Source organism: Ipomoea triloba, chromosome 13 (genome assembly GCF_003576645.1).
Source record: "Ipomoea triloba cultivar NCNSP0323 chromosome 13, ASM357664v1".
In the NCBI taxonomy this organism is placed as follows: domain Eukaryota; kingdom Viridiplantae; phylum Streptophyta; class Magnoliopsida; order Solanales; family Convolvulaceae; genus Ipomoea; species Ipomoea triloba.
Window position 1 is genome coordinate 25,806,245 of NC_044928.1, and position 12,611 is coordinate 25,818,855.

General features: G+C 35.0%; 1 protein-coding gene across 1 annotated transcript; it reads right to left on the reverse strand.

Moving 5' to 3' along the window:
* Positions 1-8,599: 8,599 nt before the first annotated feature.
* On the reverse strand, positions 8,600-12,340 carry LOC116002144 (phosphatidylinositol 4-phosphate 5-kinase 1-like). The gene is made up of 8 exons (XM_031242185.1): positions 10,709-12,340; positions 10,444-10,608; positions 10,148-10,313; positions 9,846-9,956; positions 9,565-9,758; positions 9,346-9,476; positions 9,145-9,238; positions 8,600-8,989 (listed from the first exon to the last, which is right to left on the reverse strand). The coding sequence occupies exons 1-8, from the start codon at positions 11,905-11,907 to the stop codon at positions 8,680-8,682; spliced, it is 2,370 nt and encodes a 789-aa protein (XP_031098045.1). The 5' UTR covers positions 11,908-12,340; the 3' UTR covers positions 8,600-8,679.
* Positions 12,341-12,611: the final 271 nt, after the last annotated feature.

Here is a 12,611-nt window from a genome sequence, read left to right on the forward strand (position 1 = left end):
ATATATATATATATATATATATATATATATATATATATATATATATATATATATATATATATATATATATATATATATATATATATATATATATATATATTGGTTCAAATGCGGCGGCAAGCTCCGGTGCGGTCATGCAGCCTAATTTGCACCGTCCAATTTCATTAATCTTACTGAAATTCGCGTATGTTTAGGTGGGGTTATTATGGTAATTTTAGTATTTATATTATGTGAATTGGAATGGTGCATTTTAGTACATAGTGTGGTGCGTTTGAATACATGTTTGGTGTGTTTTATTACTTATGTTGGTGCATTAACTGTGTTGTGGAATAGTGTGTTTTAATCTATCCGCTGATGCATTTTCATACGTAGAATGATGTGTAACTGTGTTGTGGAATGGTGTGTTTTAATACGTCGTCTGGTCCATTTTAATACATTGAATGGTGTGTATTTTAACACATGTGTTTCTAATAAGTGTGGTGCATTTTAATACGTAGAATGATGCATATTTTAGCACATGTTTTCTAATATGTGTAAATAGTGTATGCTTATAATTTGACATGAGACACGTTGTGGTACATTTTAATACGTAGAATGATGTGTTTTATTAAGTATATTGATGAATTTTAAGCGAATAGGTGCATTTGGTATATTGTGCGGAATGGTGTGTTTTATCGGTCTTCTGGTGCGCTTTAGTACGTAGAATGGTGTGTTCTGTAACATATATATATTGCGCATTAATTTAATGAGATGATATTATCTAATGGCTGAAAATAAGCCGCACGGCCACACTTAATGACGAGGCCACACCTGATCATGACTCTCTCTCTCTCTCTCTCTCTCTCTCTCTCTCTCTCTCTATATATATATATATATATATATATATATATATATATATATATAGCAAAAATAAAAGTGCCCAATAATTGCATTAAAAATAATAACAATAAAAATTATGAGGTCATTTAAAAAAGGAATATGTAAATGGACATGTAATTATGTTGTGCTCTTTTAACTTCCTAATAAAGATTATATTTTAAATGCACTTATTGCTTATGAAAGTTTTTTAAGCAAATTTATTTTTAATTTTGACTATGTTAACATTGTCACACTTAATTTTATTCTTTTAATTTCGCATAATTACATTATTGATTTTTATTTGTTTGACACAATTAGTCTTACATTTAAATTTTTGTAACATGTAATTTTATCATTCAAGTCTGTTGTCTTTAACATGTAATTTTTAAGTTTTATACCATGTTCAAACATTAATATGTCTAACTATTATGAAATAATAATAATAATAATAATAATAATAATAATAATAATAATAATATACATGTTCATTTACATACAAACCACCCCTTGGGAGATCGGAGTTGGATATATGCATGTAGGCTGTTGCTCCAGCAAGTTGGGCAATTAACATGTTGTGTGCCTGGCTTGTCGGGCAATTACTTCACCACAAAATATTTGATAACTAAAATTTATTTAATAATTCATTTTAAAGACAATAACTTTATGATGCATAGATTTTTTAAGTACCTATTTTTTTTTGACATATTGGATGAAAATTTGATAATACTTGTCGTCGGTCTTTAATATTATATGTCTTATAAATTATATAATATTATTATTGGTTTTGATTGTGTTGGTTCAATATAAACCAACAGATGAATGTTAAAATGAAATTAGAAAATGTTAAACTCTATATCTTTTATTGACATTATGTTGTAATGTTACACAAGTTTTCAACGAGAAGATCAATAATATATAGGTACTCAACTGAAAAGATTATATTTGAAAAAATTAATTTAATAGGTGATCTGAGAAAACTATTAAAGTTTAACTACTATTCTACAATATGTTACTGAATCGATATATTTTCGTAAATCTTTTAACCGCCTGAATAACATTTTATCCTCACTCATGATCTTGACTCTAGACTACACCAATTTCCATTGTGCCTCAAGCAAATGGTAGGTTCGACATTAAGGCTAACCATAGATGAACTATAAGATACGCAACAACTCGTTAAATGGATCAGTTGAGCTCAACAATCAAGCTTAGCGAATATATACATGTATATAAATATCATTATTTAACTTATACATTACGCTATGATGTGTAAACTATTATTGAAATATGAAAAATGATTATTTCACTTTCTTTTGTGCTATTATTCCCTAATGTGGGGACAAATTAAAAGCATATTAAAAGTATGTGCTTCATACAAAGAGCTCAATGTATCTCCTAATTTGAAATATAATATCTACTCTTATAGGGTAATAGCCAAATATCTTGTAATCTAATGACATTATTGTTACTCTTACACTTCTCGAGCGTTTGTGTGTTTTTTTAAGACTAATAATTATAAGCTACAGTGTATTTAATATTTTAATAGTTAATACTAAAATATTAAATATTAACCTAAAAACATCTAGAGTTGGAACAATTTAGGGTTATTTCGCTCAAAATGATCTCGTTTTGAGTGAAATAATTCATTTAGAAAAAAAAAATAATAGCTAATCGGCTGACTATGCGACCTAGTTGGTACCTAGGAGGCCTAGTTGGCTGCCTAAACCACCGATTATGGTGATACGCTAGACGGCCGGTGCCTAAGCGGAATTTTTACAACGCGGCTCTCACGTGACTGAATTAATATCTAATTATTTTATCTAAGCAGGATGTCTGGACACATTCAAATTTCATTTTATAATTTGTATGAACACAGATTTTATAATTGCATTTTAAATTAAATTACTGAAAATTATAATAAATCTTATTTGAAAAAAATGACAAACATCACTTTAGGAATTTTGAATGACAATTTAAAATTAGATTTTAGTGAAAATATTTTAGTAAATATTTTAAAACATCACTTCGATCGAATTATTGAAAGGGATTTTTTTTTTTCAAATTACGAAGCAATATTTTTTCATCGATAGCCTAAAATAATAAACTGAAGACGGCTCGAGGTATCAAATTAAATGCTGTCCACTAACAACTGATAAAAACAAAGAATATAATTCTTAAAAAATATTCTTAATATATTTATATTAAATATATATTGTTGACCAGTAGACGATATCCAAAGAAAATGATCAAAAGCCACGATCTTGAGATGATAGCGTAGTGGTAAACATGTCCAATGAAACCTCCAAAATAATATTATCATATTATTAGTTTATACGATTACCTAGGTTTTATACAACGTTCAAGCATTAATGTTGTCTAATAATAATAATAATAATAATAATATACATTTTCTTATTAGTAACCACTCCCTGGGAGAGTTGGATGCATGTAAGCAGTAGCTCCAGCAAGTTGGGTGGCAATTGACATGTCCTGTGCCTGGCTTGTCGGATAATTAGTTCACCAAATATTAAATATTTGATAAGTAAATTTTATTTCGTTCACACATAAATAATGCACGACTTTAAACGTGTGATATTTTCAGGTACCACTGATATGGTAACCTTTTTCTGAGTTGTCTCTTTTGCTATGATAATACTAAACGAGTATCAAGTAACAATGCGTTAGGTGGATGAGTTGACCTCAATAGTGAAATTTTAAGAATACATGCATGTACATATATACCATTTTATAATCTAAAAAATATGTCATGATTTGTGAACTAATATAATATCAAACTATGAAATGGTCATTTCGCTTTCTTATGTGCTATTATTCCTTAAAGTGGTGGGACAAAAGCATATGAAAACTATGTGGTTTGTACAATGCACCATAGAATGTGCTCAATGCATCTCATATTCTCATAATTCAAAACTTTATATCCATTCTCATATGCACTCGGTAAACTTCGTTTTTGTGTAATGATTTACAAATCACACAAAAAATGCAAATTCTATTACGAAATCTTTGTGCAATGGGCTCGACCGAAAGGGTCAAATGTTAACAATAGCCAAACTTATGATCTTCTCGTATGAGACATGCATGCTTCACCCATTGACCCACTCCACTCAGTCATTGCTTTCAGGACAGATATATACATTTCACTTTATCAAGATTTTGAATGACAAAATGAAATTAGGTTTTAGTGAAAATAAAAAGTTATGTCCATACACGTATCCCACGTTCAAGAATGAATTTTTTAAAAAAATCTTATTTTTTATTTTTAAATTTTCAGCTAAATATAATTTTTCTGATCCTGCAGGCATCTGATCTGCTTGCTAAAATTATCCATAAAATTAAAGTGCAAAATTATTGATTATATTGTTGAGAGTAACACGCACGATTCATGGAGGATAGAATGGCATTATATTGTGGTGAGGGGTCAGATTTGAGTCGATCTATCATATCTCTCTACCTTTGTCACCCAGTGTTCATCTTCTTTCGAAGTTTCAGGGCCAAAAATCTTATTTTGGGAATCCCATTTTGCCTTATGTATGGTCCCAAAATCAAACACCTGATACCACATAACCCCAATAATCTTTTCCCATATACAAAATCACACAACAAAAAGTTATTGGTACTTTCACATCGGCATGTGTTGGTGACTTTGTGATATTGATAGATTTTTTATTGAAAAAAAAAAAATAGATTTCATTCCGATCATGGAGTATAACGTGACAGAAAAGTATTACTTAGAGATTCTTACAATTTTTTGTGAAGTTATGTTCTCTTTTAATTAGTTTGGTAAAATAAGATATATTGCGACAATCCCAGTTAAGTTAGTTGGACAATTGGTTTGGTAGTCACAATATTCTAAGTTTAACTCTCTATATGAGTTATCTATTGGATGATTTTTTTTTTTTTTGAATCAGTCAGTTATAGAGAACCTAGACTAAGCTCACACGACGATCTTCACTTAAAGTTCATCTTCTTATAGCAACTACAAATTTTTTCGTAAATCAAAAGAATAATAATATATGCAATGTTATACGTTACTAAACATTTGGTGATGAGACAATAGAAAGATTCTAATCCAAACGCCGTAACAGTGGATTTGTGCTGACTTTTAGGAGTCACAAGTTTCAAAAGTAAAATTAGCCACCTAAGATTCCTGTAATTGAAAATTTTTTGGTTATGTATAATTATTAGATACTTATTATGCCTAATTTCGTTATTTGTTTTGATTATTATAATATAATTCTAAAATTTAAAAAAAAAAAAAAAAAAAAAAAACGCACAGACACACATGCACAAGGTTCTTCTCCCTATGGGGAGAAAGAATTTAACCCCCCAAAAAGCGTTAGAGGTTAGAAATATTTTTTAAATAAAAATATATTTTTACAAAATTCTAACTCGAAATGCAATTAAGGGTGTGTTTGGTAACCCGTAAAATGACTTCCGGAAAATATTTTCCGAGGTTTTTTATGTTTGGCAATGTCCGAAAAATATGGTCAACGGAATTTTCCGTTGACCAAGGAAAATCAATTCATTTTTTCGAAAATGACTTACGAAATTTTTTTCCGTAAGTAATTTTACAGAATCGCCAGAATAACTGTTTTGCATATTTTCGACCAAAACCATGCCATATCACCCATGACCATGGACCAAGGAGGTGGGGAAACCGCCGGAAACCTTTGCTACATTTTTTTTAATTTTTTATTTTTTTTATAAATTCTATTTTTTTTTATTAAATACCATTATTTTAATAACTATTATAATTTTTTATATTTTAAATAAAACAATTACAATGTTTAATTATACAATTCTATCCATTTTCCAGAAAATGAACCAAACATACAAAAACAATTTTCTATAATACATCCAAACACTGGAAATGAAACTGTTTTCCGAAAAATGACTCATTTTCCAGAAAACATTTTTCAGAAGTCATTTTCTTGCTTTCCAAACGGACCCTAAGAACATCATTTTAAAAGTTAATTTTTTTGCTCTAATAGCTAATAAAAAAAAAAGTTAATTACCAAACACTTGTTTTAACTTTTTGGCCAAGTATTAAAAAAAAAAAAAAAAAAAAAAACTTGTTGACCAAGTCAAACAGCTAAACTCGATCAAACAATTAAAACTAACATGAAAAGCTTATTATGGTCAGAATCATTAAAGTTAAGGTCAAAAGTGATGAAATTATTTGTAAAAAACTATAATTTAAAAAATCACCAAAGTTGGTAATAAAATCTGATATTAACTGTGCGCAAAATTATAATTTAGAACCCAGTTTCCTGCTCCAATGAAAGCATCCAATTTCACCAAACGTTCGGTTGTAATGTCACATGCGGAGAATCGCTCAATCCCCCACAACACCTTCCATCATTCTAATATTCTTCAATTCCAAACTTGCAAGGTGTAATTCTGTTTGATATGATACAATTATAGTATATAATTATCAACTAATAACAAATTACTTATATCAAATAAAAACAAAACCGTAACGCTTTATCCGTGGGATTTGAACGCATAACTTGAAAGGGGTGAATCTAGCGAGAAACAACAAAGAGGATGATTAGACAGAGCTAATTGAATGTGAGAAACATTGGATAAATGAATGTATTGTAGCAACCAAACACATGGAAGCAAAACAACATCGTCTAACCTCATAGTCCTAGGCTTGCTTGTTGTGCTACGCGACACAATTAACTGTTAATTGTAAATGGGGTGAGAGTTGTTGAACTCACATGGCCTGCACGAGCAGTGGTAGCAGTCACTAAAAGGGCAATCTTTTGGTAGCCACATTCCCAACTAAAACCATCAACCCTACACTAAACCAAAACCCAAAAACCAATATTCCAACTGGCAAACAAAAAATAAATAAATAAACTCACTCTCTTTCTAGATTAGACTTGTGCTGCGGTCAAGTTTGGTTGTTTTGGAAAAAAGTTGGATTTGGTGAATTGTAAATCAGAATCTTACTGTTTGCAGTAAATTTCCTTTTCCTTTTTTACCCTTGAGCTCGTATCATATTCAGGTTAATTGACGTTTGCACCAGATTAGCTCAATTAAGGGACAAAGTACTGGTCAGATTAGTTTTATATACAAAAGATTGATTCACATTCATACCTGGTTGGCCTAATTAAGAGACAAAGTGCTGGTCAGCAGGGCCGGATTTTAGGGCGTGCAAGATGTGCGACCGCACAGGGCCCCAAAATTTTGGGGGCCCCTAGTCCAACCCTGACTTAATAGTTAGTATATGTATTTGTGATTACATTGGCCCAAAATTAGGTTTTTTTCATTTTTCTCATTGCAATTTTTCTTCAATTCGTAGTTTATTTATACTTTGATAGGGCCTCACTTAATTACTAGCACAGGGCCCTGCAAATCAAAAACCCGGCTCTGCTGGTCAGATTGATTTTGCATACAAAAAGGAATTTGAGCTCCTGACCTCTTTTAAGGGACAAGAGTGCATGATCACTTACGCTAATTAAGTTGGTTTAAATTATTTAAGTAGGAGAAAAAAAAAAGATTTATAAGAGAGAGGTCCAGCACAGAGTGACACAGACCCATGCTTAGGATCTGAGCATACAGACACAATAAGATCCTAACAAAAGAGAAGGTGGTCAAAAAGAGAAGACACTGTGCCATATGGAGGGGGAGGGGACCCACTCGACCTCTCCTAAACCAGGTAGGCGAGGGGGACTACTGCCCTCTGACATTGACTTGTGTCTGTAATGACTGGATTGCCCCTCCAAGTCCTGTGGATTCACATCTCTGCCACCCACCCATTCTGGGTCTTTGCCACGTGGAGGATGATGGTTTCATTGATTATGCTTTGATGATGATGAAAGTGAGGGAGGGGACCACAATCAACTCTAAATCAAACAAAATATATATAGTTCTGACTTTTGACAATATATATTTTGATTACAGTCCATATTTATGATCAGTTAATATTTATGTAGAAAATGGAGTTCAAAATGAAATAAAAGCATATGTTAATATTTCACATAACATTATTTACTGTGTTTCTTGAAATGTATGAAAAAGGAGAGAAAAAAAAAAAGGGAGAGTGGCTTAAACAGTGAAAAGAGAGAATGGGGCAGTTAAATAAAGCAAGGAAGAAACAGAGTCCATATAAGCTTTGCTTTTCTCCCCTTTTCATGTATTCATAAACAACTCTTCATCTTCCCCAATGTCCTTTAACTTAACTGCATCATAAAAGTATATAAAGCAAAACAATTGACCCCTCCTCTATTTTTGTACATGTGAGAGGAGAGAGAGAGAGAGATATGAGTCAAGAAAACATTCATTCACTTTCTTTCTTATAAACAAATGTTCAAAAAATTTCACCAAAAAATTTGCATCATTGCATAATCTCTGTTCAACCTTTTCCTATGAGCTGTACATTTCATTATTCCAGTTCCACACCCCTTCCCCTTTTTGAATCATTCTGGGAATTACCCTCTGATGTTCCCTATACCTATCTTTCAAATCTCTCCCTTCACATTTTCCTTGGTTACCACGAAAAAAAAAAAAAAAAAAAAAAAAAAAAAAAAAAAGAGAAAAAGAACTAATAACTCAATCTTCTTCCCTTATAGCCCCTCCCCTCCATAGAATTTACAAGTAACTTAGTCTTCCATCAGTGGCTGATGAACAAAATTCAGCCCTGAGTCCTGACCAAACCCTGACAAGAGTTATCACTGGCAATCAAACCAGAGTTGTTGAACCGATTCCCCGCTTTTGGTATTGTGGATTCAAGATTCAGTTCAGAATCTTTCCCGTTGTACATCAGTTTGGCTTTTCACCTTTGTTCGTATGTTACCTGTCTTCAATGAAGATTCTCCCGATGAAATCACGAAACCTTCTAGAGTACAGCTTTGGGTCGACCGCAGAGATGGAGGTTGGATCAGCTTGTAAGGATTTGTATGCATGCTCCAGTTTCTTGGTAATATCGTAGTCTTGGAGAATATCGATGATCCCAAAGTATAGGATTACCTCGTTCATTTCGCCACTGTAGGAAGGTGGCAAACTATAAAACCCACCCGGGGAGTACTGATCAAAATCACTCTTTCGAGCCAGCGGCTCTGCCCTAGCAGGCATGTTAGCGCCTAAGCGGATCATGGGTTTCCTAAAATAGATCCAACCACATAAATCAGGAACATAATCCAATAATAGACAAGGAACTAGAGCCAGCTTAAACATCTTGTCACGAAATTTTAACTCGTGTTTTATAAGGCGGTGGCATCAACAGAAATAACTAAACAATAGGGTAAGCATACATACCGGCCAGCAAGAATCATGTCCATGTTCTGCAGCTCTGCTTCGAGGAATCTACAGCCACGCATATACTTTTCATTTTGATATGAATCGCTCTTTCCTGAAAAGAAACCATATCCATTTCAATACTTGGTACCCATAAGGTAATGGAATAATGGAAGCCTAGTTAAGCTGCTTAAAGAATTAATGGATAGGATAGGTATATACCTGTCCGCAATAGAAATGGTGACAAACCCATTTTGTCACCAGCATTATCTTCACGGAAGTGGATGCCAACAAGAAGGCTATAATCCATTATTCTCTCTGACTCCAAAAACTCACAGTCTCGTTCGATTTGTCTGTGTACAAAAACAAGAAAATTAGACAAACGCAATAATATAAACAACAAGGACTACCAACTGAACAAGGCAGAAGTTGCATACTAACTTGATTAGTTCTTGGTACCAATTTTGCTGGAGCCGAAAGACATAATTGAGGTCAAGGTCTTTAAGAGTCGTGGTTTCATCAATCTCTCCCTCGGGTTTACTTGTTGTGCGGCCATGAGAGGAGCCTTTCAGGTCAAACCGTCTGTGAATTCGGTATTCCGAGCAGAACAAGTTGCCCATCACAATAAACCGCGTCTAAAACCAATCAAATTAAAACATAAGTTAAAATTAATTCCACTATTACACACAGAAGAAGCTAAATTTTCAAACTCGATCACATACCTTCACACCCCCAACTGGTTTGACACAATGGACGCCATAAAACTTTGTTACAAGGGAATTTTCGTATCGACAAATATGCTGATAGTAACTATGTAGCATCCTAAGAAGCACCTGAGAAAACATTATAAAATTTCAATACCAAAATGAATGATTGAGTGGTCTTCTAATACCAAAGTCAAAGTATAATAAACAAGTTCAGAACTAGCGCTATACAGAAGTATAGGAAACACGTATACAGCAAGAACCTGGGGACCCCTGTCATCAAGATCATGAAGAACAAGTCAAAGAAGTAGGCAACTTACCTTGACTTCAGATTTTTTTACAGTTTTGATCATGAATCTATCGTCCTGAGTCAAATAAAAGAAGCTTCCGCTCTTCCCGGGGGATGAAAGCTCTCTTAGAGCATCATTCCCGCAAATCGCCAGCATATAATCAGCAGGATCCACCTGGAATTTCTCCCTCAAATGCCTGTTATATAATTATACATCATAATTACAACTAAATTCGGCTATCATATGAACTACAATTTTCATCCAATTACAGTACAAAATTCAAAGAAACATTATAATTATAATTGAAAACAAAATAAAATAAATACCTAAACACCAAGGGGCAATAATCCTTCCACCAAAACTCCCCAGTCTGGTGGGGAGGGGTGAGTTTAGAGCCTTGTGAAGGAAACCTAGTCCAGAACTTCTCCTTGGGATCAAAATCACTGATTTTAAGGTCTCTCAATATAGAAGCATGTTTTCCAACAGAATACCTAAAAATTAGGAAGAAACGTGAAAATGAATTAAAAGGAAAAAAAAACATTAAAGAGACAGACAACATTTGATTTCAGAAATCCAACAAACAGTTATTACCTAATGCCCAACTGGAGATTAAGCATCAAATCATAATTCTTGTGGCCTTTGGATATGGTTTGCCCCGGCTTCTTAATATCGCCATTAAAGCAACACGGGTTGCTTCTAAACGGGCGGGTTCCGTACCCGTCCATCGGTGACCCGTCCCGGTAAATCATGGAGGCCTCGGCGGTGTCAATAATATCGCAGGTTATATCGCCGGCGTCGCCGTCGGACTCCCATATGCAAATCCTCGGGAAATTCCTCTCCGTCGTGGAAGTCATAGTCAACCGGCCGCCGTCCATTGAAGTCCTCTTCTTCCCGAAATTCTCCGCCGCCATTAATGGCGCGGCTAGCTTAGGGCCGAATCCTTCTTCTTTGAAATTAATAATGTCGAGATTGTCCTTCGGCTTTGTGTTCTGAGCAGGGTAAAAAGTACCATTTAAGACCTGACTGGTTTTATTGTCTTTGCTCCAGCACCCAATGTAGCAGCTCCCGTCCGGCCAAGTGAAAACGCCGTGGCCTTTGGGGACCCCACTTTCCCAATTCCCGTCGTAACGGTTTCCGTTAGCCCAAATTAAAACCCCCCGGCCGTGAATCATTCCGGTTTTCCATTCTCCGGCGTATTCGTTCCCATTTTTCCACATATACCTTCCTTGCCCCTCCTGCAAATTCCTCTTCCAATGCCCCTCATAGTAGTCGCCATTGCTGTAGTGTTTCTGCCCGAACCCGTGTTTCCGATCCGCGGACCAGGAGCCCTTGTACATGTCCCCGTCGGAGCCTATGAAGGTGCCGGACCCCTCCATCCGACCCGACTTGAATTCCCCCTGGAAAGTCGCCCCCGACGGCCACGAAAATTTCCCTTTCCCGGAGGCCTTCCCTCGCTTCCACTCCCCCTCGTACATGCACCCGTCCGTCCATAAATACTTCCCGGATCCGTGCGGCGCGTTGCCGGAGAAGTCCCCGATATACAGATCCCCGTTGGGGAGGTGCTTCTCCACTACGGCCTCCCCGGCTACTGTGGGCCCCGTGATGGCACTAGTAGTCGGCGTCACTCTCCGGGAGGCCGCCTGAGATTTGCTCCGAGGAATAATAATAACGGAACTCGCCGCCGTACTCGCGGCAGTAAGACTAGAAACATCTAGAACCTTCCCCCTCTCCTCCTCCTCCTCCCCATCTCCCTTCTTCGTGGTGGGCATATCATCCGTCGTTAACATCATCAATCCCGGAAACAACAAAAGGCTTTATATATTCCCTATAAAAGCTCGCGGCGGCGTAAATGGCAGCGCAATCTCTCTCTCTCTCTCAACTATCCCAGGAAACGAAAATGGGTATTGCAGTTGACAACACAGAGTTTCACCTCCGGGAGCATATCCGGCGGCTTTCCTTTCCTTATATAATCCACCCACCCTTTCTCTCTCTAAAACAAAGCACTCGGAAATAGAGAGAACGAAAGAGGGTATCGGGATTATTGAGAGAAAACGAATCCTTGTAGTCTTAGAAAACAGAGAGAATAGAGAGAGTCACAAGAAAGAAAGACAGAGAGAGAAAGCGAGGAGGAACGTAAAGAAGTAGTAGAAGCAGAGGGGTCGTGGTAGAGAGAGAGAGAATACTGTAAACAAAATAAAAAAGGGCATAAAATGTAAAGTAGAGAGAGAAAGGAAATAGAAACAAAACGTGTTTGTGTGTGAGAGAGAAAGAGAAAGGGGACTTATATTGAAACAGAAAATTTATAATTTTTCAGTTCCAATTAATCTCACAACTTCCCCATATTTTACGTAATTACCATTCACAGAAGATTTTTAATGACTTTAAAAGCTTAGTGCTATTCGATCTCAAGTCAGCTATTATTTGATTCAGACTTTAAAAAAGTTTTATACTAGTATTTGTCTATTCGTATTTAAAATTTTACTCCGTATTAACT